The 12,385-nt window shown below is 40.8% G+C and overlaps 1 protein-coding gene across 2 annotated transcripts in view; it reads left to right on the forward strand.

Annotated features, from left to right (window-relative positions):
- The window catches only part of smurf2 (SMAD specific E3 ubiquitin protein ligase 2), a 65,248-nt gene that overhangs the window by 35,792 nt on the left and 17,071 nt on the right, over positions 1-12,385 (forward strand). For both annotated transcript variants that reach the window (XM_051941583.1, XM_051941584.1), the window contains exons 5-9: positions 4,998-5,063; positions 5,651-5,735; positions 5,961-6,044; positions 7,618-7,832; positions 11,277-11,361. In XM_051941583.1, coding sequence (XP_051797543.1) covers positions 4,998-5,063; positions 5,651-5,735; positions 5,961-6,044; positions 7,618-7,832; positions 11,277-11,361 — 535 coding nt within the window. The remainder of the gene's footprint in view (positions 1-4,997; positions 5,064-5,650; positions 5,736-5,960; positions 6,045-7,617; positions 7,833-11,276; positions 11,362-12,385) is intronic.

Here is a 12,385-nt window from a genome sequence, read left to right on the forward strand (position 1 = left end):
AATCTTTGATTAATTATTTGATGTTTCGTAGCTCTCTGGTAACTAGTGGAAGAATTAAAACGACAAGAAATATAAGCAGATCGGTCAAAGATTACATGGTGCAAATATTATTTCCTGTAAAATCCTGCTTCAGTATCAGTCTGCAAGAGAAAGATGGTGATTATTAAACTGTAAAAAGCTGTGGGCCAACTTAACATGATTGCTTATGTAATTATGAAAAACTTCTACTGGTAATAAATAGACCGTGGCCATTAATAATACACAGACCTTTTTCTTGTTCTGGTCTCCTGGCCTCACGCTTTTGGAACAGCTAAGAGTTAAATCAGCTTTCTTTAACTTTTTATTTCCCTCCTAAGAAACCACTAGTATGTGTTTTGCAAGTGGTTCAGTGGCTGCGCTGGTCAGATTTACTTCATGAGTCGTATTAAATGGAAACTGTAAGAAGTAGCCCTAAAATGTTAGTTTAATCTTAAAATCAGAGACAAGATAGACATTTGTTTTAAATTGGTGATGCAACTTTTCCAATGTTATACTTATATTAAGGTAAATCTTGATTAAATATACGTCTAAGGCATTAGAATACCAAATGTAGATGATCTAATTTCAGATACGTTATTTTACACAACCTACATTGAAGGTCCTGGTTAAAAACTATTAAGAGGATGAGCTTAAACTGTTGATACATGATATTGGTGATATGATACATTGTGACACAAAATGACATGTCATGTCATGATATATAATATGCTAGGACATGTTTTAAACTACAATCTTCTGGTGTCTAGACCAGGGGTGAAAAAAACTGACATAAGTTCAGGGGCCACATATTGTATTTACTTTAAAAAGGACCAAAATTAACAAAAACAAGACAAAATGTTACAAAAATGAGACACAATATGACAAAAACGAGACACAAAATGACAAAAGCAAGAAACAAAATAACAAAAAATTAGACAACACAAAAAAGAACAAAAAAGACAAAATAGTTACAAAGCAACAAAAAAATGGACTAAGGACACAAGCGAGACAAAAAATTACAAAAGCATGAAACAAAATAACAAAAAAAATAGACAAATAACACAAAAAAAGAACAAAAGAGATAAAATAGTTATAAAGCAACAAAAGAATGGACTAAGGACACAAGTGAGACAAAAAATTACAAAAGCATGAAACAAAATGACAAACGATACACAAAACAATGACTAAAGCGGAACACAAAATGACAGAAATAAGACAAAAAAACACAAGCGAGTCGAAAAGGAAACAAAACGACAAAAACGACGCACAAAACAATTATTTTAAATTTATAGTTTTACAAATTTGCAAATTGCAAATACACTTTACAAAGTCGTCCCACATTCCAGATTGGACCCTGTGGAGGGCCGGTTTTGGCCCACGGGCCACATGTTTGACACCCCTGGTCTAGACTATAATGTCCACTCACAGTTTTCTGATGGACGGTCTTCTCTCAGAAGTGCAGACACCAGCTTCCAGTGAGCACTTCAACCACTTTAAACATCCAACTTTAACGCCGTCCTATTAATTAACATTAATTAATAGCACCAGCTGGTTTGACTCGCCGCCAGAGAATTGTGTTAACAGGAAGAAGCCACCGTCAGCTAAAAATGAGAAGCTGCTAGCTGGATATTGCTGCTCTTTGCTAATGAGACAAAGAGAGTGCACTCTGCCTGTTTGAGTGTCAGAGCTCTGTACATTCTAATTTTCACTCACTTCTTTTGAATAAAATGCTGCGCTGTATTGGCTGGCTGTCCTACAGGAGAGCAACTTTGCAATAGCAGACTGAGGTGAGATTTATTTTAGCTGGAACTGATCCTTAAATATGCCCTAAAATATGCCTGGATCATCCTGATACTAATCCTTAGGATCAGCTCGTGCTGTTTGTTCCATTTTTGTGAGCCACTTAGGTGCTGTTTGATTTACTCTCTACTAGAGGAGGACAGTAATGACATTATTAACTGCAGTTATCAGACTTCCACAGTGCTAATGAAGCTGTATCCGTCAAGGCATAGTGTGATTATGAAGAAGTAGTTAATAGCAGAGTTAAGCACTGGAAAAAAGGCCCCTCTCAAAACAAGGGAAAAAAAAGTTATTTCAAAGAACTTTTACCTTGAAATAAGTGAGGGGGAAAAAATCTGCCAATAGAACAAGTGAAAAATGTCTTGGTAAGATTTCTTGAAATATGATGCAATATTTCAAATATTGAGATCTTAAAATTAGCTGAGAAAACTTACTTTAAGCTATATTTTACCAGGATTGTCAAGCTTAGGTGTCTTAACCCTCCTGTTGTCCTCAGTATTGTTCCCATGTCTGAAAAAATTCCCCAAATTTATAAAAAAAAAAATTGCAAAATCTTCAGGAAAAACAATCCTTAAAAGTTTCCCTTAAAAGTTTTATTTTAGAAAAATCCATAAATTTGGCAAGAAAGAAAAATTTTAAAAGCAATCTAAAAATTGTGAATATATCCAAAAAATGCATAAAAATCTTCCCCCAAAAAAATCCTAAAAATATCTAAAGTGATTCCATATATATCAGTAAAAGTTCTAATAAATCGGTAAACTTCGTTGAATTTTGGTTGATTTTTTTCTGAATGTTCTTGAAGAAACATTTTTTTTTAGTATTTCTTTTTTTCCCATCAAAAAATGTTCAAAAATTTCCCAAAAAATCTTTGATAATGTCAAAGTTTTCACTGTGAAAATAAATATTTTTTTTCCCACAATTTTAAACTTTTAAACAGGTCAACTTGACCCGCGAGACAACAGGAGAGTTAAAACAAGATCATTTCAAGATTGTTTGACTTAACAAGATATTTAAGATGTGTTGTCTTAAAACAAGTCCCTCCATCTTGCTGAAATGTCACTTGTGAAGTGAATTTATCTTAAATCAAATGGGATGAGGCTGCACAGTGCAGTAGTGGTTAGCACTTTCGCCTTGCAGCAAGAAGATCCCTGGTTCAAATCCTGGGGTGGGCCTGGGATCTTTCTGCATGGAGTTTGCATGTTCTCCCTGTGCATGCGTGGGTTTTCTCCGGGTACTCCGGCTTCCTCCCACAGTCCAAAAATATGCTGAGTTAATTGGTTATTCTAAATTGCCCGTAGGTGTGGATGTGAGTGTGATTGTCTGTATATGTAGCCCTGTGACAGACTGGTGACCTGTCCAGGGTGTCCCCTGCCTTCGCCTGAGTCAGCTGGGATAGACTCCAGCACCCCCCCATGACCCTAGTGAGGATAAAGCGGTGTATAGAGAATGGATGGATGGAAGTGGGATGAGACATTTTGACTAAAAATAAGACAATTACACTTGGTAAGATTTGGAGTTTTTGCAGTGAGTGACTACAACAACACAGAGTAGCTTTATTTAATGTCCTTTCTCACTCACTAGTTCTGACAGAGGCCAGACCGAGGTGTCAGTGTCACCCTACAATTACAGTAAAAGTGTCTCATGTCAGAAGATAAATGAGACAGAAATGAGTAAATGGCTCCTAGTGATAAGTGCCAGACTGTTGTAGCTCCAGTGAAGCGATACGGGGTGATTTTTTTCTGGTACCTGGTCCGTGGGCCCTGCAGTCTTGGAGGCAGATACGGGAAACGATCTCACCAGTTTTCCTAGAAGCCCCTGACACTGTTGTTTTCCTGAAGCGACACAGGAAACCTGAACCTTGTGCCACAGCTGTGAGTGGTTTGCCTCTGCATTTCCTTTTTCTGCTGGCCTTCTCCTCACCCCGTGGTTTCCCTGCAGCCTCCTCCATAGACTGGCAGCATCTGCACACACACACAGACACACAAAAAATGCCATTGTGACTAACCTCCCTCTATCTCCGTCTGCCGATCTAGACAACCGGTCATTTTACGCAGACATGCATAATTGTACAGCTATTTAAGTGTATGTGTAGATTTGTAGCGTTCTCTCTGTTGTGGTCTCTTTCCCCTTGTGTGTATTTGTCATTCTTTTGTTTTTTGTGCGCATTTACCAGCAGCTGCCATTTTGTCCCCTCCACAAGCTGCAGAGAGGGCACCGAGTTGACTTCAGCATTTGTGTATAATTGTAGAGTGTCTTTGGTTGACTGTAACATTTATGTATAATTGCAGAGTATTTATGTTTCTTGTCTTTGTGTATATGACTGTGCAAGTATTTACGTGTACGCACTTTTCTGCATTGCAGCGTGTGAGAGCTCTTCTCCTCGTACGTTTTACTGTCTGTGTGTGTATTTTCTGTTTTCTCTGTGGCTCCTGACCTCTGGCCAGCCTTGTAACGGTTTGACCATTGCCTGTTTTGGTCCCTGTTTAGTCTAGACAGACATCCTGAGCTGATCTGCATGACACCCAGACAACAGAGAGGAGATAGTGGCATTTCTCATGTCTGCCGGCAACTTGGACATTTTTTTGGTCTGTTTTTTTTTTCTTTCCGCCTGATCTCTCTCTTTCTCCCTCACTCTGAAATTCCGCAGACTTTAAGAAGTTCAGACAAAGAGTTTCCAGACTTTGGCTGAAGTTCATGTCCATGCTAAGACTGAGCGGAATAGTGCAGGCTTTGTACTGAAATTTGTCAAATGTTTGACCCCTACAATTGAACTGAAGCCTGTTCTGTACCGATGCTCAGTGAGATTTTTACAGCCCGTGGCTGCTCCACAGACCAGACCATCTGTTCCAGGGCACAGCCAAGCTGTGGTCTGCAGACAGAAGAAAAAGAGAAAGATAATGAGGGAAGAGGAATTGACGAAGTGATGTAAATGATACAGAGCGATGGGACTCGTCCAAGAAGGGAAAATGTGCCCAAACTCACGCTAGTTTACATGCATCTCAAATTGAAAAATCTTCTTTTGTGTTGTTCTCTTTCTCCCCTCTTTTCTACTTTTTGCTCTTTCTTTCATCTTTATTCTCATTTCCTGCCTGTCTGATTGTGTTCATTTTCTCTTTCTCTTTCCTCGTCCTTTGCCTCTGCTCTCTCTCGACTTCTTCTTTCTACTCTGTCCTGAACAGACCAGAGACTAGACTTGAACAAGCTGAGTCCCAATGACAGTGACACAGTCAGGGGCCAGATAGTTGGTGAGTAGTTTGCTTGCCTGATGTTAAACACAACAAAAATTACGTATAAAGCCATTTTTGTATTTTCCATAAAAATATTTAGTCATGCTTGCTTGTTTTGACCTTTAGAGCTTATAATGATCCTTCATGTTCTATTTTGTTTCTCACATATTGATGCATATTATATGTATATGGATGTTCTTTAACCCATTGATTCACAACAAGGGTCAGAAGTCACCCATACCCAATGGAAAATGGGTATCTCTTGACCCATGTTGTGCATCAAAGAGTTAATGCCATTATGTGTATGTCAGCCTTATGTAGTCTGCCAATTATGGCCCATTATTTTTCTGTAAAGTCTGCAAAATACCAGATCAGATTTCATAATTCCAGATCTTCCTGTAGAAGTAAAACTAAGAACTGGGAGAATGCAGCCTCGTTGAAACAGACCCTCCAGTACACCTCTGATGAAACTGAACCCTTTTCCTGCTACTCGTAAAGATATATAGCTTCATTTTGTGCTTAGATAAAAAAAAATCTGTGCCTATGCTGTGATCTGCTGTCTAGTAACACTAGTGCGTGCATCTGTCTGCCATGTGTTGCTGCAGTGAGCCTGCAGTCGAGGGACCGGATAGGCACAGGAGGTCCTGTGGTGGACTGCAGTCGGCTGTTTGACAATGATCTTCCAGATGGGTGAGTGAGAGATTTGGGGGAAGTCTCTTGTCATTTCAGGAGGAGTTTTTCAGGTTAAACAATTAATGGTTGTTTCCAGAACAGGAGTAGAGATATTAATGTGAAATTCATGTTAGAATATGATATTATCATGTGGTAAAACAGAGCAGCAGGTCTACTGGATGGTTCTGTGGTTGCCTGACTAAGTCCGCTCACTGCTGGGTCTGTGTATGTTTCTGCTGCCAGCTGGGAGGAGAGAAGGACCGCGTCTGGACGAATCCAGTACTTGAACCACATCACACGCACCACACAGTGGGAGAGGCCTACCAGGTGAGTACACTCTGCAGCCCACAGAAACTCAAGCCCAGACCTCTTAAATCAAACAGCAGCAGCCTGATGGAAGACCTCATCTCTGACCTCAGTGCTCCCAAACTGGGGAACTCTGGGGAGGGCTGGAGTGGGCTCCTCAAAAAAAAAAAGGTGTCAGACAGACTGCTCCAGACAGTGAGGTTTAATGATGTGGAAGAAGTCACAGAGCTGACATGAGCAGAAATAGAAGCATCGCTGCCCTGCTCTGTCTCTGTCTTTAATACTTGTGTTGCTTTTGATTTGTCTTCAGGGTTTCTGCAGGGCATTAAAAAGCATTAATAAGCCATTAAGTTGATTTTGTGAAAATTAAGGCCTTAAATGGCATTAAGAATAATAAAATTTGATTCTCAATGGCATTAAAAATTCTTTCTGCAGTTTTTAAGAAAAATATTGGACTATAATAATACATAATTCTAGACTGCGATTCATCAGATATGTGCATCTGCGTGAACACGCCGAGGCATTGTGATAATCGTTCCGGCCGGACGAGTACAATTGCCAAAAACTGCATGTTTTTAAAGTGGCCGGCAGACTAGACCAGGTGGAGGAGAGCTGGGAAATAGGGAAATGAAAATACCAGCAAAAATGGCTCAAAAGGGTGGATTTCAGAGAATAGCCCGTTGGTGGTCAGGGGCGTGTTTTTTTTTTTTTTTTGTCACTTTGCATCTCGTTTTTGTCATTTTGTGTCTCATTTTTTTGTCATTTTATGTCTTGTTTTTGTCACTTTGCGTCTTGTTTTGGTCATTTTGTTTCTCATTTTTGTCATTTCTTGTCTCATTTTTGTCACTTTACATCTCGGTTTTGTCACTTTGCATCTCGTTTTTGTCACTTTGCATCTCATTTTTGTCATTTTGTGTCTTGTTTTTGTCATTTTGCGCAGCATTTTTGTCACTTTGCATCTCGTTTTTGTCACTTTACATCTCGATTTTGTAGTTTTGTATCTTGTTTTTGTTGCTTTGCGTCTTATTTTTGTCATTTTGTGTCTCGTTTTTGACATTTTGTATCTCGTTTTTGTTGCTTTGCATCGCGTTTGTGTCATTTTGTGTCTTGTTCATCTAATTCCAGCAAAAATGTCTCTAAAAAGTGTATTTCAGAGAATGACTACAGCCCGTTGGTGGTCAGGGGTGGTTTCTGGATTCAGAAATAGTAAAATGTAGGGACAATTTTCATATAAAAATAATCTTTTACAAAAGAACAAACACGTGTAATTATTGACTTTGCGGTCGTGCATTAAAATTTTTTAGAGTATAGCATAAAAAAGCATTAAATTTAATTGTCTGATTTCTGCAGAAACCCTGGTCTTAATCAGTCACGTTCATATTTTCTGCTTAGTTCTTACCAGCTTTACCTCAGACATGTTTGTTCTGCTTTGAATGGATTTCCTAATTAGCACATGATTATTGTACCTATTGATTTGCTGCTGTTTGTGCCTTTCTTGTGTTCTTTTTCTCCCATACTAATTTATTTTTACCTTTTCTTCTTGGCAGTTGTTCCTGTATTACCTATTATACTCCGCTCTTTTTGCCCCTCTCAGGCCTGCATCAGAGTACTCCAGCCCTGGCCGGCCGCTCAGCTGCATCGTGGACGAGAACACACCCATTAGCACGAACGGCGCCACACCCACCACAGCATTACCGCCGGCTGACGGCGACCAACGGGCCCAGGAGAGACGGGTCCGTTCCCAGAGGCATCGCAACTATATGAGCAGAACCCACCTGCACACGCCCCCGGACCTTCCTGAGGGATATGGTTAGTGGGAAGCCGACGCCGTAGACTCAACGTGTATTTCATTTATGGAGTTCAAAATTACGTGTTACATTTACATACATTCTGCTGGTGGCTTTGCAGCTGGAAGAATAGCTGGGAAAATTAATGTATGGCCTCGGTGTTCGAACCACAGCTGCAAATCAATCATAATCGCACGAGATCGCTAGTGTGTGTACTATCGTGTATGTTGGCATAAAGTCTTAAATCATAAACCGTTAACATCTGCTTGATCTGGTCAATTTCAGAAGGAACGTCCCCCCACATCCACTGAAAATGCATTGAAAGAAGTACTAGATGGGTTGCTTTTTGCAGTAACCTAAATACCTGCAACTAAACTCCATGGAGACAAAAATCCCTCTTTATGTTAATGATAATTGATAAACCTCTGAAAAATCGAGTGAACAAGGCTCCAGTTTTCTAATCTCAATATAGACAAAGATTTCATATTCTAAATACAAAGAATATGCAGTGTTTTTTAATCCTCTGAACTCTGCCTCTGTGTTGACAGTGAACTGTGTCATCCTTGTAATGCTGTTGTGTTAATTGCTTCACCTCGGCCCTCCTGCCCGCTCAACACTGGGCTCAGTAACCCAGCTAATCTGTGTCCTCATTCAGTCCAGCGCTGCTCTGATGACGCTGCAGCTTCCCACAAGGAGCCTGAAATACTGGCTCCATTTTAGACAATCTAATTGAATTGATCTAGCTGTTAAAAGCTGGCGGCAGCCATTCACTCCCCCCTCTGTTCTCCTTTCTCTCCTTTCTGCACACAGTCAAACAATCAGACGCATTCATGTAAAAGCAAACACATACACACACAGATCCCCCACACAGCCCAAGGGAGTTTTGTTTATCCTCACAGTAAAATCTTCTGTAGGATTTGGGAGCAGGAGCCATAGAAGCGTATCACAGCTTCGCCTTCAGTCCCTCAGATTAGGAGGCTCCAAGCCTCAAAACACTTTTCTCTCTATTTCTCTCTAGTTGCTCTCTGTCTCTATTCCTCCCTGTCTTTTCTGGTAATCTGACAACAGCCTATGTGCTGGTCTCATGTCAGAATGAGAACCCTGTTTGTTTAGTTTTTTAGAAAAGTCATGACGCCAATCTCACGAGGTGAGATCTATTAACCTTTAGAGTCCACATCCCTTCTTCTTGGTTGAATTGCTATGAAAATGTTCTTCGCACTGAAGTGGAACTCATCAAATAAAGCTGTACAACTTGACCTTTCCCACAATGCTAGCTACTTATCTGTATGACGAAGTGTCAAAGACAAAAAATGTATTTGAATTGAATCATAGTCACAGTCTGCATGTAGCTCTGCATCCATGTCAACACCCGTTTTCCCTGTTTGAGGTGCTCATGAACTTGTCATTGCATGACTATATTAATGTAATCAATAAATGTAATCATTGTGTTTTCCGTCTCTGCAAGCAGGTTACTGTATGTGAACAGTTCAGTAATTAAAATAGTATTTTCTCTCATATAGTATTCTACCATCATCGTTCTGATGTTGCCAGATTCCAGACAATCTCTTTTCCACAATTACGAAAAGATATCTCTACTGTTTAATGCTGAAATACATGTAAAAACATCACAGGTTCATTACAAGAAATACTTTTTCCTTCATGTAAAGGCTAATATAAAATATCTGCAGGTATTTTTCAAATGATGGGGGATCATGATACCTAGACTTTTCTGAAGAAAACAAGACACAGCATGTATGACTTAACCTAGATATGACAGTTCACAGTGTTCACACTGCTGTGTCACTTTGACTATAGAATATGTGAACGAATGCAGTCACATGGAGGGTTTTGTCAGGCGCAACATTTTGAAGTATTGACATCATTCAGGAATAGGCTTGACCGTGGAATTGCTTTGAAATGATGAGATAATAATCCAAAAATATTGGAAAATGGTCCATTATTCTGACCCATAAACAGAGGCTGTATTTCCCGATGCAGCAGCCTGGGTTTGATTCCCGCTCATGGCCCTTTGCTGCAGGTCTTCTCCCCCCATTCTTCTCTCTGCTTTCCTGTCTGTTTCTCAACTAACCCATCAAATAAAGCCAACAAAAGGCCCAAAAAATAACTTGAAATATTGGAAAATATACTGGAAAAGAGCTCCTCTTCCTTTGCAGCATGAGTGAGATAACCAGCCTGTGTAATGGGAACGTAACCAGGCTGTAAGATTACATTCTTTACCCTCTTGTTGCATGTGTTGACACCAAATATCACTTGCGTATCATGGCTCTTTCCATACTGGTCCTGGCGTATCTGAATAACGCTGGTAGGTACATTAACATAAACGTCACCCATTGCTGAATGAAGCAAAGAAGCCATTTTAACAGCTTGATAAAGGCAGCAATGTCGCGTGTCTTGTGGTTGAAAAGGGCTTTAATCTGTTCTTACTTTGTTGATTCTTTGGCAGTGCCTGTTAAACCTGTCGGCAGCTCTGATTCTTACACCAGCCCAGAGATGTCACCCTGTGTGGGGGGGCGTATACCGTGTTCGTCAACCGAGTGTGGGTTTGGAAGGTTATGTTTACATTCATGTTGAAGCAGGGTGGTAGATCCAAAGGGATGCCAGCAAATAGCTCTCTGGCACGCAGCTTCATGGAAATATCTCAGTCAAGCTGTGATGAATGAGCTCACCAACTGAAAAGTCAGACAGCCCCCCCCCCCCCCCCCCTTGTCTCTCCTCCTTTTCCTCTCCAATGTTCTTCACCCCGTCTCTCACCTCCTCCTTCCTCTGCCTCTTCCTGGCTGCCTTGTGGGAACTACACTGACTCAGGCCCTTCTTTTATCTCCATCTGTCTGATCACTCTCTTACTCAGACAATCTGACAACACACTGCACGTGAATTAAACTCCATTTCATTTAGAAATACAAGGGGTTCTCAGTTTACGACGTCCTCGACTTGCGGCGTTTCGTCGGAACTGGTTATGTGGAACTAGTTGCCGACCGGAGCGGACAAATACGTCACGTCGATGTAACACGGCTTTGTTTACATTCTCCGGTAGTATTCCATTTTCTTGGATTGTGCTACATTCGCTAACTTTTTGTCATTCATTATGGCTCCCAAGTGTAAGTCAGACTCTTCTGATGGCAAAGAAAATGGTGATGGTAGAAACTGCAGCGAACCAACTCGTTAAACTTGTGCTCGCAAAATGAATCGGGAGTCGTAGCAAACTTGACTTCTTTACGATAGCTCATGATACAAATTACAGAGTGAAAACTTACAGTAAAAAGCTTCTCAGATCAGTCTGTAGGAATGGAACTTCAGCGTAAGTCCAGGACCCCCTGGACTGCTTATTTCAATGATTTGACAAACACTTAATGCCGTAACCAAGTGTTCTTGTTCCTCTCTTTTAGTTTGATCCACAGCAATGCATAAAGAATTTAATGAACCCCCTTTTTGTCTCTTCCTACAGAGCAAAGGACGACGCAGCAAGGCCAAGTGTACTTTCTCCACACTCAGACAGGTGTTAGCACGTGGCACGACCCCAGAGTACCCAGGTACGTTCTCCATGACGTCTGTGATTGCAGACAAACAATACAACATGATCACGACTCATCGTCACTTTACATAATCTATACTGTAAAATATAAACGAGAAAAGAATGTTTCAATACATAAAAGACTTGGGCTGTCTACAGAATCCGTTCTAATTCTTCTTTCGTGCTTCACGGTCCCCCCTGAATTTACTGACACCGACAGAACTGACACTACCCATAGCTTGTGTCATGGCAGTCTTATTCCCGGTTCCCTTGTAGTTCGCCGTAAACCTGCAGCTGATTACGACTCTGACATGCTGTGAGAAGACCCATGTCACGGGGCTCTGAGAGCAATTCAGTCCTCTGGCACAACCACCGAAATGCCTCAGTGCGGGACACATGGCCAACAGCACACAGGTCTCAATCAGCCCGACCAGAGGCTGTTAGGCAATACTCTCTGAGGCATGTGCGTCTTATTGATTACTATACTCCGGAAGAATGCGTATGCACAATATCTACATGTCCATTTGCAGAGACAGGCTTCAGTGTGCTCCCTCAGGAAATCGTGATCACTTCTCTTCTGCGCTCTATCAGTATATGAGTAATAAATGACATTTTTATTGTTCTAGATAGAAGGCCGCTGATCACGCCACACCTTACTGAGTGCTCCTCAGGCAGCTCCAACATCAGCTGCAAAGCTCTCAACACTTGTTGGGCTGCAGTCGCTTTGGCTTTAACCCTCTCGTACAGAAAGGCTAGCCAGCATAGCATAACTTGCTGTAATTTCTGAACCTTTTAGTCTTTGTGGAGTCCAACTGAAAGGGGTTGCGGGGCAGCAGTAAATAATTTAGATGGGAGGAAGAAATAAAATAAAATAAAAGCGATTTCTCAGACATCTCAGGATCTTGCTGTCCACTTTAGTCCAGTTAGTCAGCCCTTTGGTATGTTTGATACCCAAAGTTTAATGTGCGTGCTCGGCCTCTCTTTTCTTTCAGACATTCTTGTGTACTGATGCTTTGTTGTGTGTTGTTTGCTCTTCTGTTGTG

This window comes from Acanthochromis polyacanthus, chromosome 21 (assembly GCF_021347895.1).
Source record: "Acanthochromis polyacanthus isolate Apoly-LR-REF ecotype Palm Island chromosome 21, KAUST_Apoly_ChrSc, whole genome shotgun sequence".
In the NCBI taxonomy this organism is placed as follows: Eukaryota; Metazoa; Chordata; class Actinopteri; family Pomacentridae; genus Acanthochromis; species Acanthochromis polyacanthus.